General features: G+C 36.3%; 1 protein-coding gene across 1 annotated transcript; it reads right to left on the bottom strand.

Annotated features, from left to right (window-relative positions):
* Positions 1-2764: 2764 nt before the first annotated feature.
* LOC122655478 (beta-glucosidase 18-like) lies at positions 2765-10560 on the bottom strand. The gene is made up of 12 exons (XM_043849670.1): positions 10421-10560; positions 9997-10063; positions 9808-9866; positions 9402-9477; positions 9225-9299; positions 8679-8766; positions 7718-7961; positions 7336-7451; positions 4811-5060; positions 4479-4581; positions 4168-4276; positions 2765-2981 (listed from the first exon to the last, which is right to left on the bottom strand). The coding sequence occupies exons 1-12, from the start codon at positions 10550-10552 to the stop codon at positions 2765-2767; spliced, it is 1536 nt and encodes a 511-aa protein (XP_043705605.1). The 5' UTR covers positions 10553-10560.
* Between the last annotated feature and the right edge of the window lie 3439 nt (positions 10561-13999).

A 13999-nucleotide genomic window follows, 5' to 3' on the forward strand; every position in this document is an offset into this window, starting at 1 on the left:
TAGACTCCGTTTTTTTGTCGTTCCCATTTTTGCTAACTGTGGTCAAGACTGTCGGGTATGCCGAGGGGATCTGATAGAAAACTCCCCAAAATAAATAAAGTATGAAGCAGGGGGAGAATGTTGCCAGAGCTCTTTACCTACCGCGTAAAACACATTCTTGTTTTGGGTAATTCGTTGAAATAAACATGACATGGCTAGTTTTGTAAATTCAAATCCATTATTGGTTAATCCTATAATTTTCCTAAAAAATAATGGAGTGGGCAACGTCCGTCACTATTGCCAAACGCATAGGAGTTGTGGTGGCCCATCAAACACCTACTGTTGTGGGATAACTGATGATCCCAGTTTGTTGGACAGTCAGCGTCACAATGATTACGGCCCAAAGTGAAACTATGACCTCTCAATGGAATTTGGAGACTTTTTTGATAAAGACGTACTAAAATGTCAATTTCTTGATTTTTTTTTTTTTTTTTTTTTTTTGAACACAATACCATTATGATTTATAAAATTGAAGAAATCCAACAAAGCTACATCAGGGATAGGAGGGGGAGGGACTAGCCACCATACATTTTGAAAGAAAGAACCTTGAAACTCGTGTAACAAGGTAATGAGCTTCAGCATTGAGCGTTCGAGGGATGTAACGAAAAAAGACTGAAGAAAACAAACTAACAAAAAAATCTATATCAGCTAGAATTTCATGATTAAAAGTACTTAAACTTAATGAAGGATAAATATCTAAATCAAGGATCCATTCTTCAACATTGCACAGAAATGGAAAGATACCTATTAGAACAAAAGAATAAACAAATATCTAGCAGTGAAGATCCTATACGCAACTCAATTCGAGCTACGGTCAATCAAGCTACCTAGACATTGAGCCAAACCCTCCATCTGTTGAGTAAGATGTTTTCACTATCGAGATCATCAAATGCACAAATCAACAATTAGAAACCTTTGGTCGACACTCAAAGCCCCCGATTTGACGACACGACATGTTTTTCAATAGGGCCTTGTTGTCGAGATTTGCAAATTTATAGAATTTTTCACCTTCCTTTCTTAGAAGATTGCGATGTCATTTGCACATGGGAGCCAATTTGAAAGCTTTTGGGCTATCTTTGGTCACTCTTTGGCCCCTTAGGAACCTCTTTTGCACAAAAAAATCTACATGTCTACACCTTATTGAACAAGATTGGTGTCCAAACTCGCTCCATTGATCAGAAACCACCTTAAGAGGTTCCCAATAGACGATTTGGATCCATACAATGATCCTTAGACGTATTTATGGTTAATTTCTCCTTACTAAATCTATAAATAACACTCCTCTCATGTTTAGGGTCTTCTATTGAGTGAGCTAGAGAGAGAATGTGCTATCGTCTTTATACTTGGACAACCACATATCATCAAAAAGAATTTTGATTATTTTAATCAATGTTGCAAGGATCCACCATAGATTTGGTAGGGGACACCAGTCCCAAAGTAAGCGAACCCCACAAAATTAAGGTTAGATGAGAAAATGGCTAAACAATACTAGATTTGCTCCCAAAGGACATGCTTTAATATAATGGAAAATTATATTTGGAGAGTTTCATTCCATTCTGACAGTGTTAGAGCACTCAAGTGGATCTAGGGGCAAAATGATTATTTTTTATAAGAAAATCCCTGAGAGTTGTTTTGGGCTCAAGTCACTAGTAGCAAATGAGGGGATAGTGAGAAATTCAGTGTCTACACATATGCAATTCAAAATTTGAAAGTACGATGTGTCTTAAATTCCACAGGGAAATATTGTTAAATTCTATTGTACATCTAATTAAGAACCTTCAATCCTTGCATTTATCAACTTACTACGGATTTCCAACATTGACATTCTCAAGTCATATGTATCTTTACAAGGCTACAAGCTGAAGTTGCGGGTGTGTAAGAGAAGTTACCAGACTTGCTTGGATTCCCTCAAAACATCACTTATATTTTCCGGCAAAATCTATGAGAGAAGAACACGAGTCACCTCTGCAAAAGGTTTCCTGAGCTCCAAGAATTGAAACCCTTGTTCTTATATGAATTAGAAGAGTGAAGGGTAGAGGAAGGCCTATTGTCTAGCATCAAAAGTCTAAATATCTGCCAATGCTGGAAATTAGAGATACTCCCAAAAAGGTTACAATATATGATCATGCTCAAGGAATTAGAACTATACTTGATGCCTGACGCTTTTAAAGGTAGGATTCTCCTAGAAATGTGGGGGAGGACACCATTGATCCATCTAAAAGATATTAAAAGGTAATATTTATCTTATGCCCTGCTTTACCCGGCCTGGAACTTTTTGGTACAAATTAAGCCTTTTTATGTTATTAAGTCTCAAGATGATGACTGACTCAATCTATATATACCACCTCCACCATGGTTACGACATGAGTTTTCATTCTTAGCATATCGCGATTCATGATAGTTCGAGAGGTTAAACCACGTGAGGGGGTGATGTGGCAATTCCAACCATTAGGTATCAAAGCAATGAGGTGAATTGACCATGCATCAAATTTCTAATTCAAGTTCAATCATATATGCATATATTCTCTCATGTATTGACATTTTCCCTTCTGATTTAAATAACTTGTTCCTTTTCAAGAACTTTTTTAAAGATTTTCATTTCTCGATCTAAGAAATCTCATTGGAAAAAAAAAATATCAATAAAATTACTAACATGAGAAATGGAGTCATGTAAATGAAATTAGGGGTTTGTAAAATAGCAATCTAATGTAACCACTCCCCAGAGCTACAATTTATGTATTGTAGTAATGCCACTGCCCTCTTGCTCCAGTGTCTTCTCTTCATTGAGAAATTGCTTGTACCACATAGCAGACAGTTTCGGTATTCTCTCTAGTGTAACCCAATCTACATAATAAAGTCCATACCGCAAAGTATAGCCATATGTCCATTCGAAGTTGTCAAGAAGAGACCATATAAAATAACCCCTCACATCAGCTCCTTGTCTGTACTTTGCCAATAAAAAAAATTTGCAAAGTAAATGAATAATTAATGCATAGTAATATAAAATAGGTTGTGAGATAAGCAATAAGGCTGTGTTTGGTATGGTATGCATTCTTGGAATGAATTCTCGGGCAATAAAAACAATTATTTTTATCATTCAAGGATGTGAAATCGACTTGGAATGCATTCCAACTAACGTTCTAAAACTCGGGTTTCGACTAGGTTTCGACCAGCCAGAAACCGAGTTCGTCTCGATTTCAACCATATCTCGGTCGAAACCAAGGACTTTCTCCAGACTAACTCGAACCTTGGTTTCGAGGCCCCGAAGTTGTTTTTTTTCCCTTGATTCTTGTTGTGCTGCTAATTTTTTACATTTTAAACTCAATCCATGCATTAGTTTCACATAGAGAACACTCAAAATATTACTTGTGGTTTTAATCCTAGTTTGATGCTGTATATTATTCTTGAAAATGGTATTGAATAAAGTTTGATCGGAAACATAACTCCTTCAATATAAATGAGATTTAAGTAACCTTCGATCTGTTAGAAAGTTTTTTTTGATAACTTTCCAATAAGTCCAAGATTTCTTAAATCTGATTTATATTAAAGAAGTTATGTACCGGTCAAACTTAATTTAGTGTACGCGAATGCTGTCAAAATCGCTCTGAATGAAAATATTTTTTTAAACATCAAAACAAATGAATATTTTACTGCACTTTTGGTTTTTAGCGATGATTTACCATATTGAGATTTATGCAATTTTTATATTTGAGAAAAATCCTAGCATTAGAAAGTTGAAAATTGCACCTACCATCGAAAATCCAATTTTTGTTCTTGAACTGAGGGGTAGATTTTTTTAACTATTTTTTCCTTTGTAACTAAGTGTCTGTCCTGGTTTCTAACCTGGTTTTTGGCAATTTCTGGCGTAAATACCTGTCTGTCCCAGTTTCGAGCCAAGTTTCTCCTAGTTTCAATGGGCAAATGTGTCGAAACCATCGAAACCTTGTCGAATCAAGGGATTTTATAAAATCCCCCTTCAACTTGTCTTGGAAACCTACGAAACCGAGTTAACTCGGTGGTTTCGACAAGTTTCGATTGAGTTTTTCTTCCATGGTTCCAATAATGCATACCAAACACTGCCTAAATGTCCAAATAAATCAAGATTCCTATTTGTATTGTTAAAAGTACCTTAAGGCTGCATTAAGATATTCCAAGTAATCTTCTATGTATTCTATTCTTTTTGTGTCATTGAGTAAATCTTTAATAGAAGTGCCAGGATAACTTGTTTGACCATAGCCTGCAAACAAAGAATATGAGCTGATGAGTTCTTCTTTTGACCTCCATTAGAAAGCACCATCCTTATTATGCTTACACTTATGGATCAATAATCAAGTAGGAAAATTTTATATTCGAAAATCGCAAATATGATTTAACATAGACTTCCAATTAATACTATACTTGCTACAAGTAAAGGATGATGTTTGTAGAGTATACCATACCATTTTCTGTGATGAACATTGGAGTGTTATTATATCGCTCTTTGAAGTACATAATTATTTTCTCCATACCATATGGGACTACGTAATACATTGGATTCCCCGTCTGAAACAGAAATAAACTGTTAGTAGGGATATGAATAAAAATTTTATTCAACGAAGCCCAAAGAATACAACACCCAGAAAGGAGAAAAGAAGGAGAGAGACGAAAGAAAGGGGGGGTAGAAGAACAAGAAGAAGAAGATAATAAAGACTAATAGAACCCCTCACCTAAATTTTATTTTTTTTTTAAAAAAATTGTATGCAATATTCCTACCCAGCAACTCATTTCTTACCGAATCTCCTATGGGAACACCAGCTCTTTCTGGTGTGAGTTGCACAAAGGAATCTCCTCGAGGATTACCCAAATCACATGGAGAGAACAAGCAGTCTTTGACATATAGTGTTGAATATTGGTTAATTCCAATAAAATCCAATTTGTTGCTTAATAATTCTCTCTCTTTCTCTGAAAATATTGGTAACCTAGAACCCACAATTTGGCGCATTTCAGGAGGATAATCACCATAAATTATGGGGTCCAAAAACCTGTAAAATTCAAATAATAAATAGTTAAAGGTCATTAATAATATATAATTAATGTGTGGTTTCCCTTTTTATATAATAAAAACAACTTAGGAGCTTTGTCAATTAAACTAGAAATTATAAATCCATAAACTTTTCTTCATAAACCCATAAGAAAACCTTGAAGGATTATGAGCAAGAAACATAAAAGTCCAACAAATAAAACATACATCAAATAAATAAATAAACCCATTTTGAACCTAAGGTTGCAAGGGTTGAGGTTTAATATAGACCAAAATTTTAGAATTTTGGTATTAGGGTCCAAAGTGAATTTTCTTTTTAACAATTTTGTTATTTTAATGGTGTAATATAAGGTTTAATCACCTGAATCCAATATAGGTAGCAGCACCTTCTATAAAGTCCTTGATAAGAACTTGTGTTTACTGATGAAAAGTATAAAGAAGAAGAGTCATCAAAATGAAGTCTTTAAAATGGATTCCTCACCCAATGTGAGGAGGTGAACTATATTGATATCTTCAATATATAAAAGCATGAATGATATCAATACCAAAACCAAATATTGGAATCTACTTCCCAGTAGCTTATGTTTGTGTTTTTATTTATCTGCCTCTGTCCGTACTGCGGGCGTGCTTCCTTACATAGGCAGGGCACAATGACAGCCCTATCCCACCCGGACAGGGTGTTCGGGCAGTGGATAGGGCGGTCATTGCGCCCATGCCTGTGTGAGGAATGCAGCATAAACAGGCGACAGTAGAGGATCCAAAATGTAATTACCAAAGTCAAATAATTTCAATAAAAAAAATATCATGACTGTTTTACTATAAATAAATGTACTACGAGCCTAAGCAACTTCTACACTAGGTTGGGGCTTTTTGGTCTCCCATGGGTGGTGATGGGAAATTGGAGTCCATGTTCTCTAGATTCCTTTGGTGGTTATATATTAGGTCTACAAATGTGGTCCCAAACAATACAGAGGATCCTTCTCGTTCTCAATGCATAGTCCCACCAAAGGAATGTGGTAGGTATTATGAAGCAAATATGGTGAGTGGTGTCCCACAAAGAGTCCCTTTGCGGTGCAATGGGTGGGACATAAATACCTTAAAAGGGGAGTCAATTTGGTCAGTGAAATCTATTCAAAATATTGCTGGGTGTGGTGGAAGATCTTGAAATACAGAGACCGTGTCTGTCCTTCTATTCATCATATCATTGGGGATGGCCAGCCAATCCACCATATTTTGGTTGGATCTATGACACCTGGTTATTATTTTGTTATCTACTTTTGGTCACCGGATCAAGTATGATGTTGGGTCTGACAAGTTTTCCTTGGGTCAGTCTACCTCAAAGATGGGGAGTGAATCCTGACCCCAACCTTTTCTTTAGTCGATTTGGTTGAGGTGGATCCCACTGGTTAGTCCATCTAACCTAAAACCCTAGTCTTTCCTTTAAATACCAGTTAGAGGCAGCAACTTATTTATTCCAAATTTGATATGCTGGGTGTATTGCTTTAAGCAACCTTGTGCTTAAACCCTAAACCCTAACACTATGATGGGAGAAAATCTCCTCAAAATTCTTTCTTTATAAAGATATGGGGAATTCCTCCCATGTGGACTCTACGATGATGTTTTTGTGTTTGTTTTAGTAGCTTCCTCCCATTGTCTCTTGTAATGACTGTTTTTGTCTTCTTTGAATATCCTTAGTGCTTCTTCGGGTTGTGGGAAAGTTCTTTGCTTAGCTTGTGTGTGAGTGCCTTCTCCCCCTCTTGGGCCTGGGCCTGGGCCTTGGCCTTAGTTGGGAGTAGACTGCCCTCCTTTGCTGTGCAAATATCTTTCTTTTTTCTAATAAAATGAGTATCTATCCAAAAATAAAATTCTACACTAAGTGTCGTACATTAGTTACCATGCTACATATATATATATAGAACAGAGCCACAAATATTTAATCTTTTTCGGCATTGCCAATCTCTTAAGAACTTGGTTAGGACCAAAACTCAATTCAATTTTAAATTTTCTTGTAGCTTTTCCCGCACTTGTGCTTATTTAGTGCAGCAAAACCATGTTAAACCATTACACATTTAGGCTGCATTTAGTATGCATTCTTGGAATGAATTTCAGGTCAATTTCGCATTCTCAAACAATAAAACAACTATATATTTTTATCACCCAAGAATGCGAAATTGACCTGGAATGCATACCAAACACTGACTTAAATTCCAAAAAATAATAACACCAGACAGACTAAACATCTCACAATTAAACTAAAAAGATGTAGAATTTATTACCATGCAATGTCGAAAGCAAGAGCCCGTTGAACTGCCAAGCGATCTGTTGGAGTATTTCTGAGTGGTTCATACCAAGCAGCATTTACCACAATTCCAATCATACCTCCTTGCTTGACCTTGTTGAGTCAAATGAAATTATAAATTTGTTATGTAATTTTCCAACACAAAGCTACATATAATAATAATACATTAGAAATTTATGCCCATGTAATCCCACAAATAGTTTAGGTATTTTAAAATGGGATTTCTTATTGACATCTTTCAAGGTGTCAAATAATTTGTAACCTTACTTTTTTTTCTTGTCCTTGTAATATGATACAATTTTTTCTTATGGGGTAATAGTGTCATTTCACATGTATACTCGAATGCTATGATGTAGTACCTGATACTTTTTTTTATAGATGTTGACGGCACTAGCATGGGCTAGTATTAAATTGTGTGCAGCAATGTATGGTTCAATTTCGGAGTCCCCGGAATTACAAGAATATGAACAATGGTTGGGTGGGTATACCCCGCTGAGGTAACCAAGTGTCAACGTGACATTTGGCTCATTGAATGTGCTCCAATACTTCACTCTATCACCGTAAGCTTTAAAACATACTTCCGCAAAATGTGTATAATCCTGTCTATGAAAGTCATAAGAAAAAAAAAAATGTAGGAAATTAGATTTGCATTACAAAAAGATAAGAAAATAATGCATAACTCCTCAAGTTTTATTTTTACTAAATGTATGTACAGACATTATTTGTATTTGTTTCTAACGCAATAGGAAATATGGATGCTAGATGTCATTCTAGCGTTAGCGAACCCTCGAATCCACGAACCCTGATCCGCTACTGCCGAGCTGCCCGGTAGGACCCTACTACCAAGACACAGCAAGCTGGGGAATGACCGCCTTACCCCTGCTCGAGCGCCTTACCCGAGTGAGGGTAAGACAGTCATTTACCACCTTGCTGTGTGTTGGCAGTAGGGTCCTGCCAGGCAGTTCGGCAATAGAGGATCCAAATTGCGAATCCACAAGGTTAAGAAACCCTAATTCCAACAAGAAATAAGAACCAAGAAGACGAATTTGGTTTTAAACTTCAATATGACTTCATTTAGTCCAAAAAGACCTTTATATAAGAATAAAGATTATTATGTTAGCCGACTATGCACTACTCTTAAAGTTTTTCATTATTTAATATATACTTGCTGACCTTTTAGCAAAAAAATACTCTTAAAGTTTTTTCATTTTCTCAATGAAAAAATGTCATAGTTAATCATAATTAACAATAATAATTAAAAAAAAATAGCCAAAGGAGCACCGTAGAAATAGGAAGAACATAAAATGGTTAGAGACTTACTGCATTTGAATACTCAACCATGACCCATATCGCTCTTCAAGATATTGAGGAAGATCATAATGGTTTATTGTGACAAATGGCTGTATCCCTAGTTCGATGGCACGATGGAGGGTAAGTTACTACAAAATATTTTCTACTTGGTGTCTCTACACAAGCGTCTAGGCCAATGGATGAGCACGCCTGGGTACCCAGGGGCAGAGACTTCATCTCACGGTGCCTTGTGAGAGGGCGTAGGAAACACTACCAAGTAGAGATCTTTTTCCCATATATATATGGGGGGAAAAGAACTCTGTCCTGGAGTGTGGCCTACTACTCCAGCACTCCCATGAATCTATCTGTCTCATCCTCATATGAAAAGACAACTCTACCCCCTTGATTTAAGGAGGAGAGAGATTGACACATGGGAGTGCTTGCGTAGGCTCTTCTTTTTTTTTGTGCAAGGGGACCACTAGAGGCCATACAAAGGACCCACAGAGGGGCCACTAACTTCTGTGTGTTTGTGAATATAACAGGAATCTTAATAAGTACACAAGAAAGAATGTTTACCTTTGTTCAAGAGAGCATTTATAAGGTTGTTGTAGAATTCAATTCCCACAGGATCAACTTCTCCAAATCTACCTTCTGGTGTTTAGATAGATGTTAATTATGTCTCTTACTCCATACATAAATTAATTGATCCATCTAAAAGGTGAGAAGTAAAAGAGAATTACTACAATAGCTCACTTGGGAGAACTCTAGCCCATGAGATGGAGAATCTATAAGCATTTATTCCAAGGGAACCCATTAACTCCACATCGTGCTGTTTGAGGTATGATTGATCATCATTCATAGATAAGAGTTAGAAAAAAAACTTAGGCAGTGTTTGGTATGCATTCTAAGTCGATTTCGCATTCTTGGATGATAAAAATAGTTGATTTTATCGCCCCAAGAATACGAAATTAACCTAGAATGTATACCAAACACAACATTAGTTTTTGATAGTATACTAAGTATATGCTAAAAGGAACATTTTCTTCTCAATGCTAAAAGGAGATTTCCAACAAAGTAACAAGACTTCCAAGCTCTCATAAAAGTGTAGTCACTATTTCTTCAAAAAAGGAAAAAAGCAGAAAAATAATCAGTTGCTTACCATGTAAAGATAGTAGTGATTATCTGTCACATCTCCAGTGCCTCCACCGTTGATTTTACCTTAACAAAGAAATAATAAAACACACTTCATTTAATGTAAGGAAATTCCCTTTCTGTACAATAGTATTCCTATTATTATTAGGTGAAATATATAAAAGAAAGAAACAGAAAATAAAAGTTAATTAATTACCGGGTATATGTGTGAACACATCCCAATTGCTGAGGCTTTTGTTACCCGCCAAGTAAGCTCCCTCAATCTGAAGAGAAAATGGTAATTATCTTAAGGTAGGTAAATTATTTCTTGTCAACATTTTTGTTTGTTTGGTAGAGGAGAATTCAATCTTGGAAACTAAGGTTTTGTTTGGTATCCATTCTTAATGCATTCTATGTCAATTTCGCATTCTTGAATGATAAAATCTACTATGTTTCATCTGAGGATGCGAATCGACCTAGAATGCATTCCAAAAGTTCATACCAAACACAGCCTAATTGAGTTTAGTGGTCTGAGTTTCCTACTTCTACCATTAAATATGGTATATATGTACTGCACTTGGAGCTAAAGCAAGAGAGATGGATACAACATAAGTAGCTATATAAAAGTTTTATATATCTACCTGATAAGAAGAGGTTGCAGCTCCAAAAAGAAAAGATGGAGAGAATTGGCCACGATCTACTATACAAAAAATGGAAGAGATTAGTTGAAGAAACCAAACAAATCCCAAGGAAAAAGCCCTCTTCACCATCATCTTCTTTTATATATATATATAGAGAGAGAGAGAGAGAGAATTATGTAGAAAGAAATTTTAAGGACCTCAGTCATGGTGTATGAAGGTATCTTCGTTTATATATATATAGAAGAAGCACCAAGAAAATGTGGAGCTTTTCTACTTTCCTGTCAACACAAAAATCCAATTATTTCCCTGGTTTTGACAAGGCTACCCTCATTAATGATTAATCAATCACCACCCTAGAATCGTTATCCCCTCCAATTTGCTGTCCCTTCAATTTCTGGGGCGGAAATAACCACCATACCGGCCCCTGCCCAAAAACACTGCCCAAGGTGAAGTCCACTCCCGCCTATTAGAGGAATTGGAGGAATTGAAGGTGCCCGCGAATTGGAGGTAATAATTATTCCATCACCCACCCACCCACCCCCATCCCCATTAATCTTCATTACTTTGTGTGTCCCTCCTTCTTCAACGTTTGGAGTCTGGACTCTCTGTATACTCTGCCACCATTGAGTACCTCTCAGCTCTTACCCAGAAATGTTTCCTAATTAAGCAATGTTTTTCAAAACCTACTTGAAATGTTTTGGCCTGTCGGTCAACAGTTCAACAGTCCAACCATCTGTCCAAGTTGGTTTAGGAGAAGTAGAGAAACTATTCTTTGGTTATATTATTAGAAAGGATATATCTTGGTTGAACTTACACTGAAAGTTTCCCCAACTGTCTGTGAAAGAAGAAGAGAGAAGATAGTCTTCTCTCTTCTTCTACACATGTGTTTGTTCAGAAACTGCTTTTCCATGGCAGATCCAATTATAAGAGATTTGACTTTTAGGTAGGTTGCTTTCAAAACATGATCTACCTGTAGTATGAAATGAGTTTGTTGAAGGAAGTTTCAAAATACTTTTTTTTTTTTTGAAAGTTTTACTATGTTTTGTCTCACTCACAAGTGTTGAACTCGAGACTTTCTTGATGTAACTTCTAGCAAAGTTTTCACCAAAAAAAAGAAACTTCTAGCAAAGCATAGTAGTGGGATATCCTATGTGGGTTGAGAGGAGTAATGTCCCGTTGAGATGATTGTTGTGGGGGGGGGGGGGCTTTGACCTTGCCTTCAGTTTTGGAGCCCTCCAAGTCTTGGGGAGTTTAGTCCCTACTATTGGTACGCTGCATTTGTGATTGTAAATATCATTTCTTTTTTATTTTTTTTGCATTAAATTATCTATTTATCCAGGAAAAAAAAAAGAACGGGGAATCTTTAGTCACACATTATTTTTAGAGGAGAATGAAGTGAGGCTTATATATATTATAATGAGAAACATAATAGTAGGGTTTCATGAAAGAAAAACTCACTATAATCTCGTCTCCAATGGGTTCAGGGGTTTATTTTCACACATCCAAGCCGAGTCGGGATGAGACAAGGTTTCTTGGATCTAAGTCCATTCAGTAGCCAAAAAAAAAGGAAAAAAAAGACACACTCACACACACAATGCCTTGCCTCACCTCGTCCCAACTTAGCTTGGGTTTGTGTGAAAATAAAGTCGTAAATCCATTGGAGAAGAGATGATAGTGAGCCTTTATTTCATGAAATGTATCATTGTAGTTCTCATTCTAATATATAAATCTCAGTGCACTCTCTCCTAAAATTAATGTGGGACTAAAGATTTCTCACCTTTTTTTATTATTTATAAGTAGGTCAATTTAATGCAAAAAAGAGGGAAAAGATGTTTACAATCACAAAGGCAGCCTACCAAGGCTAGGGAGTAGGGAGTGTATTGACTAAGCTCTCCAAGACTTGGATGTCTCTCAACAAAATTACCATATTTGCCTTGGATGGATGAGGTTTTATTTTTATTTTTATGTTTTTTTTTAGGGGGGGTATAAATAATTCTAAAACTGATTAAACAATATGGGGTTGAAGATAAAAGAAGTGTGATGTTCTAATCAACAGATCCTCAACTTTCTTCCATCTCCAACCAATTCCCCTTGGCCTTGGCTTCTCTCAAAGTATCTCCTTCCACAATAAGGGAGATACTTTTTGTATGACAATAGCCCTTAAACTAGCTAGGTATGCTCAATCTAAGAACTGTTTAGATGTTTCGTTTCTCTAGTTGAATATATTTCTTTTTATCATCGGAAAAAAAAAAAAACCAGATTTATGTTCCCCTTTGTTTCTTCCTAATGAGTTTTCTTTTTTTATTCACTTTCCAAAATTGGTACATTTGATAAACCTTTCATAGGTCATATTTTTCAATTTTCTTTTATAGTCTCAACCCCTTTCAAACTGCGACGCAATAGATAAATAAATAAAGGAAGAGTGTTTCATGCCCAAAAACGTACACTATACCAGTTAAAAATATTCTCCTTGAGAAAACTCAAGTGGGTTGAGTCTTTATGCCACGGTTAAATTGCACTATTACTGCAACCATCAAGTTGTGGGTTTGTGGGTTCGAAACATGGACAGTCTCTCTATGAAATAGAGGTAAAACTGCGAACATTTTTATGATTTACCCCTCCTAAACCCTATAACTAGTAACCCTCTTTTTAGGTAAGAAGGCCATTACCTAGGGCAAGGAGAGAGATAGACAAAACTATCTGGGGTAGGGTATGCTCCCTAACAGAACATTATCCTGATGGGGAAGAAATGGCATTGTCGATGCCAATATTAATGGTCACTCAAGTAGGCCAAGTTTTTATGGTAAGATGTCATAATCATGCTGTGTCCCCAACTGCTTTAAATAACTTTGAATGGTAGAGGGATCGCTAAGTCTTGAGAAGGATTGGTTGGTAGGTAGGTTATGTATTGTTCCTCACGTGTAACTTGGGATTTCCATCTGATTCTGATTCTGTTTCACGAGCAAACCTTCCCTTCCTTTTTATTGGTCAAGTCTCATTCATTCCACATTTCAGAATCTGCGTTATAAAAGAACAAGAAGATCTGAAATCTTTTACCTTTTGCTCTGATCATATTAGATTTAGAGAATTAATTATGGACAGAGTTTTCCTCCATTCACCATGGGGCTTTATATATGCAGGTATCGGAAAGGTATTTTGGAGAGTGAATGAAATACACCAAACAGTTAATAAAGCCAAGAATCAGAACAAAGAGAATCAAAAGAAAATCAAACTACTATCCACCTTCGTCATGGCCATCAGCAGATAGGCAGTCTGATCAGCTAAATCTAAATCTAGGCCTCATTTGAGCATCTTGACTGATGTCAATTAAAACAAATCTAGGAGCTACCTCCCAAACTGTTGATATCCTTGAAGCCACAGCATGTTTAGCCAATCTATCGGCAATCACATTGACCTCACGAAAACAATGAGTAATGCTCCAAGTAATTCCATCCAAATATCTTTTAGAATGCAATCATTTTTGCCTAAAACTCCATGGAATGTGTTCCTTGCTATTGCAAGCCACTACCGCTTTTGAGTTACACTCCACCCATAGACAATTAAGAGCCATAGATTTTG

The sequence above is a fragment of the Telopea speciosissima genome, chromosome 3 (assembly GCF_018873765.1).
Source record: "Telopea speciosissima isolate NSW1024214 ecotype Mountain lineage chromosome 3, Tspe_v1, whole genome shotgun sequence".
NCBI lineage: Eukaryota > Viridiplantae > Streptophyta > Magnoliopsida > Proteales > Proteaceae > Telopea > Telopea speciosissima.